Source organism: Megalobrama amblycephala, linkage group LG1 (assembly GCF_018812025.1).
Source record: "Megalobrama amblycephala isolate DHTTF-2021 linkage group LG1, ASM1881202v1, whole genome shotgun sequence".
Lineage (NCBI taxonomy): Eukaryota > Metazoa > Chordata > Actinopteri > Cypriniformes > Xenocyprididae > Megalobrama > Megalobrama amblycephala.
Window position 1 is genome coordinate 8572860 of NC_063044.1, and position 12752 is coordinate 8585611.

Genomic DNA, 12752 nt, shown 5'->3' on the forward strand with positions numbered 1-12752 from the left:
AGTTGACCCTTACACTGACATGTATGCTGTATTTTCTTGGATTCGTCCGATCTGATCTAAAAGAGAGGAGATGAAAGATGAGTACCGCTAATATTATGCTAATGTTTAAATGTCCGGTCCTTTATGATTTAATTTAACCCTTTCCTCTCTGGGGTATTTATTGCAAAAACATTCTTGAGTGTTTTAGCTTTCAAATGATGCATAGATTGTGATAGTTGATTGAATATTTTCTATAAAACAAAAGTTAATAAAAGTACACAACTGCAAAAAAACATCAACCCCCCGGCGATCCGGTGCAGGTTAAGGGGTTTTAACCATACATATTTTTGTCCAGTGTCCCGTCGTCGCCGGCAGTGAAGCATGTCAAAACCCAATAGAAAGTCATAAACTTTAAAATGCACACACAAACGTCAACTGTCAGCTGTCTGTCACACAGCCGCTACCCATGTAACGACGCTCGGCTCATTGTTGCCATGTCTGGGATTGGGATACTTTTACACTTGTGCTGTGATTACGCTACTTTTGGGATGGTTTTGTTGCGCAGACCTGGCAACCCTCCACTCCAAAACCCCACCCCTTTCATGCACTTCGAAGTACGCGGCCCCTGAATTGGGACACAGCTCATGTCTTTTTAGATAACTGGTATCAATCTCAGACAAAATAATTTGCCAGATCTATGGAAACCCTACTTAGAGGTTGTTCCACATTATTAAGCAAGTCACAGTTCTCATGCAATATGGAGAGGAAGAAAGATCTTTCTGAAGATGAAAAGCATGAAATGGTGCAATGTTGTGCAAAAGGCATGAAAACAACTAATACTGTGTGAAACTGAATGGAGATTATCAAATTATCATAAAATTTGTGAGTGATTTACAGCACAGAACTCAGTCAGATAAAGGCTTATTAATGAAAGTTCCTGTCAAAAAAAAAAATTGTATTAAAAGGGCAGCTCTAAAAAAGCCAGTGTTGAGCAGCAAACAGGTATTTGAAGCTGCTGGTGTCTCTGGAGTCTCAAGAAGCTCTCCATGCAGGCTGACAGTTGTGCGTAAAGATGCATTTCAGCCACTCCAAACCAAACTTCACAAAGAGAAACATTTACAGTGACGAACCTTAATGACGAACAGGAATTTGCAAATTCCTCCATCAATGTCAGCAATCTTCTAACAAGCTGATGATCTTCACCAGATGTGATAAATAAAGGATACATACAAAATGTGCAGTGGTGGGTCCCTTTGGACCAGGTTTGAAAACCACTGGTGTATTGAGTATAAGGTCTATAGATGGGATGGGCAACTCTGGTCCTGGAGCAACACTATTCTGCAGAGTTTAGCTCCATCCCTGATCAAACACACCTGCAAAATTTAACCCAACCCCATTATTTAGTTGTAAAGGCTGATTTATACTTTTGTGTCAGATCTACGCCGGAGCCTCTGCACCGCAGGCTATGCGTCTGTTTTCATTTATACTTCTGTGTCGTTGTCCGTGTCGACGTGCATGCAGACCACTGGTAGGCAGTGTCCACGGTCATGTTGAGCATCAAAGCCAAAGAAGAAGCAGCTTGTCAAGTACTTTGTCAGAGAAGCTTACAAATAGAGGCGGCAGAGAAGCAGCAAATAGGTTACAACTTTTTTTGCAGTTTGTCTGCATGTGTCCCCTGAAACAGAGGTTTTTTTCATACCCATGGAAGTTGAAAACACTCACTCTTCTCCTATTGCCTATTTACCAATTTTTTGACCCGAGGGAGGGGTTCTAAAAGACCAATCATAACGCTTGCGGTCTGTTTAGAATTGATGCGTTGTTACATTTTCAAAGAGGTGCACGTCAGGCTACATCGTAAGCTATGTGTGGCACTCACAGCCTAGGCCATACCTACAGGGTACATGCAACACAGAAGTATAAATCAGCCTCAAGTCTTCAGGAATGCTTGAAAATTACAGGCAGGTGTATTTGATTAGGGATGAAACATAACTTTGCAAAACAGTGGTCCTCCAGTACCAAAGCTGCCCATCCCTGATCCATAGGATAGGAGAGGGTATAGATCAGTGGTCTCAAACTGCCGGCCCTCAGGCCATTTACGGCCCCCACTCCATGTGGCCTGTAACTTATCTAAAAAATAAAACATAATCTGGGCCCTTAATAATAATTTAGCAGGCAATTCACATATTGCATCACAAAAGTGGCCTTGCCTTCTTCTCCTTTCTCCGCTTTCTCCTTCTTTCCAAAGTGCTTTCACTCCCGTGACGTTTGTCGTTGCTATGCAACCATTAGCTGCGCTCTCCATGATGACTAGGACGTTTCAGCAAAAGAAAAATAGTTTTCTACTCCTTGCATTAGCTCTACTAGTACTAGATATATTTATATGGAGATAAGAAATAAAATCCCGCTCTGTGCCAGGAAAAACAAGCGCACCACATCGCAGGTGCTTCGCGACCACATCGCTTCTTTTATGAGCATGATTGCCTAAGTTATAGTAAAAGCACTCGCGCAAATCACAAACGTTGATTTTAAATCACCTACACGTGTCCGATGCTACCAATAAACGTTACAGATGCTCAAACGGTTTACTGTTTACTGTTACTGTTTACATTTTTTTAAGTATGGCAAAAATATTTTAGTAATGAAATTTGAAGTAAATGAGAAATAATGCAAAGGAAAGTAGTTTTTCAGAAATGTTGCACTTTCTTGTGCTTAAATGTTAAAATGGCCCTCCTATGAGGTGTCAATCACAGCAATGGCCCCCAGCCAATTTAAGATTGAGACCCCTGGTATAGATCATACATGTTGTTGGTTTTGATGCTTTAAATGTCTAAATTGTTTTGTCTATTTTTGCCCTAGACCTAATGGCACTGAGAGGGGCGAGTCTTGAACCTAATGAAAAAGAAGAGAAAAAACATTATAATTTGATAACTGAAGAAAGATCAAAACAGGTTTCTTCACAAACAGGAGCTCAAAAGACAGAAACTAAAAGTTATTTAACCTGCCAACAGTGTGGAAAGACTTTTAGTCAACGTAGAAACCTTCAAGTCCACTTGAGAGTTCACACTGGAGAAAAGCCTTACACCTGCCAACAATGTGGAAAGAGTTTCATACGTAAAGACATGCTTAAAGTCCACATGAGAATTCACACTGGAGAAAAGCCTTACATCTGCCAACAGTGTGGAAAGAGTTTCAGTCAAATAGGAAGCCTTAAAGACCACATGAGAATTCATACTGGAGAAAGGCCTTACACCTGCCAACAATGTGGAAAGAGTTTCACACAAAAAGGAAACCTTAACGGCCACATGAGAATTCACATTAATGAGAGCCCATTTACCTGCCAACAGTGTGGAAAGAGATTCAATCGAAAAGGAAGCCTTGAAATCCACATGAGAATTCATACTGGAGAAAAGCCTTACACCTGCCAACAGTGTGGAAAGAGTTTCAGTGACAAAGGATACCTTACAGCCCACATGAGAACTCACACTGGCGAAAAGACTTATACCTGTCAAGAGTGTGGAAAGAGTTTCAATCGAAAAGAAGGCCTTATAGCCCACATGAATAATCACACTGGAGAGAGCCCATTCACCTGTCAAGAGTGTGGACAGAGTTTTAGTCAAAAAGAAGGCCTTATAGTCCACATGAGAATTCACACTGGACTGAGCCAATTCACCTGCCAACAGTGTGGAAAGAGTTTCAGTGGAAAAGGAAAGCTTGAAATCCACATAAGAATTCACACAGGAGAGAAACCTTTCACCTGCCAGCAATGTGGACAGAGTTTCAGTCAAAGAGGACACCTTAAAGTCCACATGAGAACTCACACTGGAGAAAAGCCTTACACCTGCCAACAGTGTGGAAAGAGTTTTAATGAGACAGGAAACCTTAAAGTCCACATGAGAATTCACACTGGAGAAAAGTCTCATACCTGTCAAGAGTGTGGAAAGAGTTTCAGTTGGAAAAAAAGCCTTGCAGCCCACATGAGTACTCACACTGGAGAAAAGCCTTAACCCTCTGGAGTCTGAGGCTGATTTGGGGCCTGGAGAAGTTGACATGCCCTGACATTTGTGCTTTTTTCAGTTGTTCATAAACATATTAATGGAAAAAATGTCATTACACTGTATTCAGCACAAACTAGGCTACAATAATATGTGAGGAACATGTATGTACATGTTTGTGTTTTTGAAGGAATAACGTTTATGCGTGGTTATTGAAAAAACAAAAAAACTTAAGTTACTGAAATAAGGCCAAAAAAATATATTAAATCTGTGTTCACAAGACTTCTGGGTATTGGAGGTTGTAGACTAGATTTTTTGCTTCAAAATTTTGTAAAATTATCCTGCCTACTCGTTCATATAAAACAATAGAGAGATTTAAATTTTGTAAGACACTTTTTTGTCAAGAAACACAGTATGCGTGGAGGCTTGAATCATCATGAATAATGGGTCATTTACACCGGAGAAGACAAAAGAATCGCATAATGACCATTACTGCATATTAATGAGGCCTTTCAGTCAGGAAGGGCTGTGAAAAAAACCTCTGTGATCATGTCTCAAGCTCATCATGGTGTATATCAAACGTACAGAAAAAAAAGCAATACTGTGAAATATTACAGTTTAAAATAATGGTATTCTATTATATACTTTATAATGTATTTCTGTGATGCAAAGTGTCTGAACAATTATGTTACCTCTATGGCATTTCATATAGGCTTTTAGCTTAAAAGCATGCACATTTGGAGAAATATTGATGGATTCTCATATGTTTATGTCAATTTTCTATACAGAGGAGTAATATTTATTCAATATTTATTGTCATCACTGTGAGTGCTGGATACTGTGTTTTCAATTCATGCTTGCAGCCGGAGGGCGCTCTCTGTGCATTTTTAGTCCACAAATTATTCTAAAGAAGAATAAGCCATATGACAATCCAGGAACTAACCAAACTAACAGAGGCCAGAGATCGCTAACTATGGCTATGCAAAACACTTTTCAAGACAATAAATACACGATTGAGACGATGTATACATGTATTGCCTCAGAATTTGCGTCTGAATAGCGTTCCCTCCGTGGGTGTGGCCGCATTAGCGGATAATGAGCTGAATCATGGACTTCTGACAGTGCTCTTTTTTCATACAGATTACATAAACATATCGCTTCACATAAGTGCCCATGCCTCCTTCTCCTTTCTCCGCTTTCTCCTTCTTTCCAAAGCGCTTTCACTCCCGTGACGTTTGTTGTTGCTATGCAACCATTAGCTGCACTCTCCATGATGACTAGGACGTTTCAGCAAAAGAAAAATAGTTTTGTACTCCTTGCATTAGCTCTACTAGTACTAGATATATTTATATGGAAATAAAGAAATAAAATCCCGCTCTGCGCCTGGAAAAACAAGCACGCCACATCACAGGTGCTTTGCGACCACGACGCTTCTTTTATGAACATGATTGCCTAAATTATAGTAAAAGCACTCAAGTCGCGAACATCGATTTAAACCACGAAACATGTCCGACGCTACCAATAAACGTTACAGATGCTCAAACAGCATCTAGGGCAATTGTGGCTCAGCTGTGTGAGCAGAAGCACTGCAGGTGTCTGGCAAGAAATGCAATAGTGTACAAATGTATTCAGGTATTACATTAGTTCAGTACAGTGTTGATCAGTGCAAGATTTTGATGTAATGTAAGCTAAAATAAAGGGAAAATATTTGCAAATGTTAAAAACTAATACTGTATGTAACAATGATAGACAGTGCTGTTTACATTTTTTTAAGTATGGCAAAAATATTTTAGTAATGAAATTTGAAGTAAATGAGAAATAATGCAAAGGAAAGTAGTTTTTCAGAAATTTTGTGCTTTCTTGTGCTTGAATGTTAAAATGGCCCTCCTATGAGGTGTCAATCACAGCAACGGCCCCTTGCCAATTTAAGATTGAGACCCCTGGTATAGATCATACATGTTGTTGGTTTTGATGCTTTAAATGTCTAAATTGTTTTGTCTATTTTTGCTCTAGACCTAATGGCACTGAGAGGGGCGAGTCTTGAACCTAATGAAAAAGAAGAGAAAAAACATTATAATTTGACGACTGGAGAAAAATCAACACGGGTTTCTTCACAAAAAGGAGCTCAAAAGACACAAACTAGAAGTTATTTCTCCTGCCAACAGTGTGGAAAGACTTTTAGTCAACATAGAAACCTTCAAGTCCACTTGAGAGTTCACACTGGAGAAAAGCCTTACACCTGCCAACAATGTGGACAGAGTTTCATACGTAAAGACATGCTTAAAGTCCACATGAGAATTCACACTGGAGAAAAGCCTTACACCTGCCAACAGTGTGGACAGAGATTCAGTCAAAAAGGAAGCCTTACAGCCCACATGAGAGTTCACACTGGAGAGAAGGCTTACACCTGCCAACAATGTGGAAAGAGTTTCACACAAAAAGGAAACCTTAACGGCCACATGAGAATTCACATTAATGAGAGCCCATTTACCTGCCAACAGTGTGGAATGAGATTCAATCGAAAAGGAAGCCTTGAAATCCACATGAGAATTCACACTGGAGAAAAGCCTTACATCTGCCAACAGTGTGGAAATAGTTTCCGTGACAAAGGAAGCCTTACAGCCCACATGAGAACTCACACTGGAGAAAAGCCTCATACCTGTCAAGAGTGTGGAAAGAGTTTCAATCGAAAAGAAAGCCTTACAGCCCACACGAGAACTCACACTGGAGAAAGCCCATTCACCTGTCAAGAGTGTGGACAGAGTTTTAGTCAAAAAGAAGGCCTTATAGTCCACATGAGAATTCACACTGGACTGAGCCAATTCACCTGCCAACAGTGTGGAAAGAGTTTCAGTGGAAAAGGAAAGCTTGAAGTCCACATAAGAATTCACACTGGAGAGAAACCTTTCACCTGCCAGCAATGTGGAAAGAGTTTCAGTCAAAAAGGACACCTTAAAGTCCACATGAGAACTCACACTGGAGAAAAGCCTTACACCTGCCAACAATGTGGAAAGAGTTTTAATGAGACAGGATACCTTACAGCCCACATGATAATTCACACTGGAGAAAAGCCTTACACCTGTCAAGAGTGTGGAAAGAGTTTCAGTTGGAAAAAAAGCCTTACAGCCCACATGAGTGCTCACACTGGAGAAAAGCCTTAAAGTCCCCCTTTGGTCAAATATTTTATTTAAAACTCATCTTTGATCACCAAAATGACATTTAAATAAATTCGGATAAAAACGAAAAAGCCTTAGGGGACACATGAATATTCACACTGGAGAGTACTGAAGAGAAGCCATACACATGTGATTAGTGTGGAAAGAGTTTCAGATTTATAGGTTACCTTAAGGGCCACATGAAAATTCACTCGAGAGAGAACTCTTTTAGAAGTCGTCACTGTGGAAAGAGCAGAGGTGTAAAGAGTACCTGAAAACAAAACTTGAGTAAAAGTACAGATACCTTACAGCAAAAATGACTCCATTACAAGTTACAAATCACCAATTCTAATACAACTTGGGTAAAGGTCTTGGAGTATCTGAGACCTTAACAGTGCTTTAACAGTACTTAAGTTTTTTACTGAATTTAGGTTTGGAAGATGCACTAGTTCAGAAATGCCAGTGAAAATAAGAAATGTATTTGTTTAATTCATTATTTTCTAAAATCAAAATTGAACAGCTCAGTATTACAATAAATCTAGGTCAACACCACAGCCTCTTAAATGTTAAAAGTGTAAAACTCTCGCAGTGATGCCTTCTCTATAGGTTGTTTGCACATGACGTCATTGCTGCATGCAAAATGCAGCAGGAGAGCAAAGAGTAATTTACTATATAGGAATCCTATCAAAAACTCAAAATTCCTATTTTTTGCATCATTTACGGTTGCTCATTTCTATCAAACCAAGAAACCACAAAGAGCTTTTATCATTTACATAACAGTATCGTTTTTTTTTTTTTTTTTACTTTAAAAGTTGTCACCTTATATAGCATCTTGTGTCTGCTAATACTGAAATGAATATGGAACCTGTTTACTTTTTTTTGTTTTTGACTTGGTTAAATATTAACATTCTTCATGGTATCGTCTGCAGGAAAGAGAAGATATTTATCCCATTGAATGATAATTTGGTGTTTTCACTACAGTTTTATAGAATTCTGTTTACAATGTTGATCTGGTTACCATGAGAACAGTGTCATGCGCTGCTACTTCACCCATCATGTGGTAGAAAATGTCCAAATAAATAAATGTGTTCAACAAGCTGACTGAAGTCGATCCATTTCTTTGTTGGTAGGGTGTAAATCTAACTGTAAATATTCACTTTCCCATATGGCCATGGAGAATCGAATGGGCATTCAGCAGACAGACACGACACACTGTTTTTTTTTGTTTTTTTTTGTATTTATTTCAACAAATGACAACCAAAATCAAACCCATAGAAGCTTGTGAAAAGTGGCTGTGTGCAAGTTATACTCATTCACAAGCCGAGTGAGAGTCATACTCGCGAGTCGCAAATGTAATGTTAATTAAAGCTGCAAGCAGCGCTGAAAGGGCCCTCGCACCCGGGCTAACCGCCACCCGTTGGCCTTAGGAAAAGAGTGAATAGTGGACGACATTCATATAAGCAAGTAAATACAGGAGAATTATGGCAAAGTAGCACACTTCCTGCTGCCAACAGGTGGCGTTTGACCGTAACCGAATATTGTGATATCGATGTGTTCAGGCCAGAAATATTATCAAACATGTTAAGTTTGGAGCAGATTGGACATTGTATGCCTGAGTTACAACAACTTCCTGTTTTGTGGCATTAATCGCATACATTAGCACTTAGCCAAGTGTTGCATGATTTAACGTGTCTCGCATGTTTGATACTTTGTGGCATATTGAAATGTGTTTCTGGTGGTGAGTTACATGTAAAGCATGCCATTTCCTGTTGCCAGCAAGTGGCGCTACGACTAACTGAATATTGTCATAAAGATGTCTTTAGGCCAGGACTCTTATCACACATGTGAAGTTTGGAGCAGATCAGACATGGTATGCCTGAGTTACAACAGCTTCCTCCTTCATGGTGAAACATTGGACTTTGTCAGGCCGCCACAGACACGCCCTTCAACGAAAACTCTTTGTAAAGTAACATCACCAAGGTCTTAAGATTAGACTGATAACATTTGATACTGATTTGGTTAAATCTCTATGAGGAGTTAATCACAATGTAAAACATGTCATTTCCTGCAGCCCGCAGGTGGCGCTATGACTGTAACTGAATATTGCCAAGTTGATATCTTTAGGCTAGGACTCTAATAAAACAGTTTGGGGCAGATCGGACATTGTATACCTGAGTTGCAACAGCTTCCTGTTTCATGACGAAACATCAAACCTTGTCAGGCCACCACAGACATGCCCTTCAGCAAAAACTCTAGATCTTCACAATTTAACGTTGTGAAGGCCTTTAGATTAGACTGACCAAATATGACATTGATCTGGTTAAAGCTCTAGGAGGAGTTTGTTAAAGTACAATGTCTGGAAATGGCAAAAAATGGCAAGTTAATTCAAAATACCTGACTTCCTGTTCGGTTTGAGCTTTTGCTCCAAGAGACTTTTTTGTCAAGTCAAGTCAAGTCAGTTTTATTGTCACATGACCACAGCACATGTGCCTTGAAGAGTGAAATTCTTGGGAGCGTGCTCCAGAAAATTGCAGAAACAGTTAACACAGGGGTAGGCAAGTTCGGTCCTAGAGAGCCGGTTAACTCTTCACTGCCCTCACAGGGACAAATGATATCGGCTGTATCAGATAGTTTTCAGGATATATCGGAGAGCCTGGTCAAAGAGAAAGATTAACCTTTTCAAGTCTGGCACGTCAAATTGAAAGTGGATTGAATAAGGGTTATCCAGAACAAGAAATAGTCAATGCAGTTATTCGGGCCATTACACCAGGCCTTCAACTACGTAGCTACTTGGAAGGAAACACAGATTTGACTCTACGGATGATGAGATGAACGTTGCAACGTGCAAAAGAAACACCTCAAAGTTTCCTCATACTTGTGCTTGACTTGAGGAAGAAAATCCTCTTTTGAAATGTGAACCTGAGTCAGGTTTGAAATATGACCCAGCACTTGTACAAAATATGTTTCTTCATACTGTGTTAACGGGGCTACAAACTGACCGTATACAGGGTGATCTCCAACCGTACCTGACAGACACCAGAGTCACAGACAAGACGATGTTGGAAAAGTTGAATGTAGCATGCTCCCACGAGGCTGAGAGACAGAGTAAATGAAATGGAACGAACGAATGAACGAAGTGCCAACTTGAATGTTACTCAGTTAAGTGAAACAACTCCGCAAACAAAAGGCAAGCAAAAGCAGCCAAAATTTTATTTGATGTCACATTTAAAAAGTTTAAATGAAGAAGTCATGCAGAAAAAGGAATCAATGCAGCAACCCTCACCTCTGCCGCAACAATGCTGTGCTGTCAACAGTGATGTCTTACCTCTAAGAGCAGCCCATCAGTCCATCTCAGAAGGGAATCAGGTGCCACAAAACCAGGTCCGGAGGTCAAATGAAAATGGAGGTGAACAACAGCAGTATCCATTTCATGCTCCTCATTTCACACCACAACAATATCGACGGCGGGTGAGTCCAACGGCAACGCAGTATGTCCAGCCAACCCAATCATCTTATTACGCAGCTCAAGGGTTCTATCCGCAACAGTTTCATGCAGAGTCACAGCCATACCTAACAACTCAGCAGCCCCAATATTTCCAGCCGTACCACCTGCCACGCCCCTCAGTTTTCATTGTCAGCAAGCAAGATCTACTGATCTGTGCACCCATTGTTACCGCTGTGGCAGCAATGAACACTTTCTGGTAGGTTGCAAGGAGAGAGGTACCTGGTCACAGAGTAGAGTTCAGTTAAACAGGGACGGGTTGCCACTACAGGACAGGGAGTAACCCAGCAAGTGAAATTGTCCCCTCCACATCCAAATCAGTGTTTTGAAAGTGTTGAAATACGGCCAGAGATCATCCCCTTTGAGTGTAATTTAATTTCTTTGAGTGTCAAGTCAACAAACATTCGCCTGTGACTTCCCTGGTCGGTAAACAATGCTTAGTAATATGTTACCTAGACAGACACAAAACAGAGGCATTGTGGGACACAGGATCCCAAGTGTGCATTGTAGATTGACAGTAGAAGGATCAGTACATACCTGGAGTAAAGGTATGAGATGTTTCCGAAGCGACAGAGGCCACAGACAACTTGAATCTTGTCACAGCCAATGGTTCCAACATGCCCTACGAAGGATGGGTTGAAATCACGCTCAGGTTGGCTCCTCCTGCAAACAAAATGAAAGAATTAGTCATTCCTGTACTGGTTCTAAAAGGCCAGCAGTTGTTCAAGCCGATCACCATACAATTGAGCAGGGCTCTTGAACAAGACTGTAAGATGTGCTTTTCAAAGTTTGAGGAGAAGTAAAATCTGAACCTTCATTAACTTGGTGACAGCCGAGTACTTTGTTAAGCTGACAAAAGATCATGTCAATGTGCCAAAACATGCTATCATGCAAGTCAAGTGTCAAGTAAAAGTGCCATGTATGCAGGATAAGCAGGATAGTGTCATGTTGTTTGAACCAACTTGTCAGTCCACAGCACCATGATGGACTGGAACCTCTTCAAACACTCTTGAAAAGGGCAGCCGACCTGTGATCCAAATCAGTTTCCAGAATGTGACCGACTATGACATCCTCCTGATGGGAAAGATTGAACTTGGGACAGTACAAACAATTAAGTTAGTGTTACCAGCGACAACATCATCTTATGTAACCACAGCCTGTGTTAATGAAAGTGTGAAGTGTAATGAATCTTTAGTGATATTACAAGTATTTAATCAATTCGTGGGTGAAATATATGAATATAATAAATCATAAAGCCGTATGATCAATTATTATACATATATCGACCCAAGAGGGAATTATGCGCATATATTGTGAATTAATTGCAACGAATTATAATCAATTACATATATGATCAGTTCTAGTTTAATAGTTGTTTAGAGAAACTATCCTAGTTTGTCCAGCAAACCGTTAGTTTCCTCACAGACTATTATAAAAAGAATGTTATTCTCTGGCCACAAAGATAAATTCCTATTATAGCATCAAAGCGTAAAGCAGTGTAGCCTGATCAAAACGAAGAAGTGACTTGGGTTTTCTGAATGAGCAGCAGAACAATCAAGCATGAATATAATGTATTTAATATACAAAACTGATAATACAAAGGTTATACGGCTAAATAGACACAAGTACCACATATATATATAGAAAACGAAAGTAAAGTCAAGAAAACAGAGGTGATCGAAACAGTGGCAAATTACAAACAGTTAACCCTTTGAGAGCCAGCAAAGAAACTCAGTACACAAATCTTAAAGAAGTTAATACTTGCATATAGGTTTGGGTGCTGTCGTTTTAGAGTTTCAGAGCGCTCGGTTTGGTAATTCGTCCTTTTTCAGGAGGGTGTTCTTCGGCGGGTTTTTCAAACAAGGTTTAAACTGAAGAGTAATATAACCAGAAAATAAAGAAGGGAGTCCGTCTCCTAGGTGATGGAGGATGGCAAAGGCTTGACGACAGGAAGCTTGTGCAATGAGGAGACGCATGTCATTGTGTTTTAAGGACAACAACCAGAACGCCTCCTTGGGACCGTCCGCCAATAATATGTGTGTAATATTTGGCGGGCAAAACCTTTCTTTGTCTTGTCTTGTGGCTCGATTTGCATAATTTATGGAGTATCAGAACGGAGTGTAT

General features: G+C 40.0%; 1 protein-coding gene and 1 pseudogene across 1 annotated transcript; both read left to right on the forward strand.

Moving 5' to 3' along the window:
* Window positions 1-4078, forward strand: part of LOC125250569 — a 43895-nt pseudogene extending 39817 nt beyond the window's left edge.
* Window positions 4079-5759: 1681 nt separating this feature from the next.
* On the forward strand, window positions 5760-8227 carry LOC125243304 (gastrula zinc finger protein XlCGF8.2DB-like). Its single transcript, XM_048152828.1, has one exon. It carries the CDS (start codon window positions 5990-5992, stop codon window positions 7130-7132), a length of 1143 nt encoding a protein of 380 aa, XP_048008785.1. The 5' UTR covers window positions 5760-5989; the 3' UTR covers window positions 7133-8227.
* The last annotated feature ends 4525 nt before the right edge of the window (window positions 8228-12752 follow it).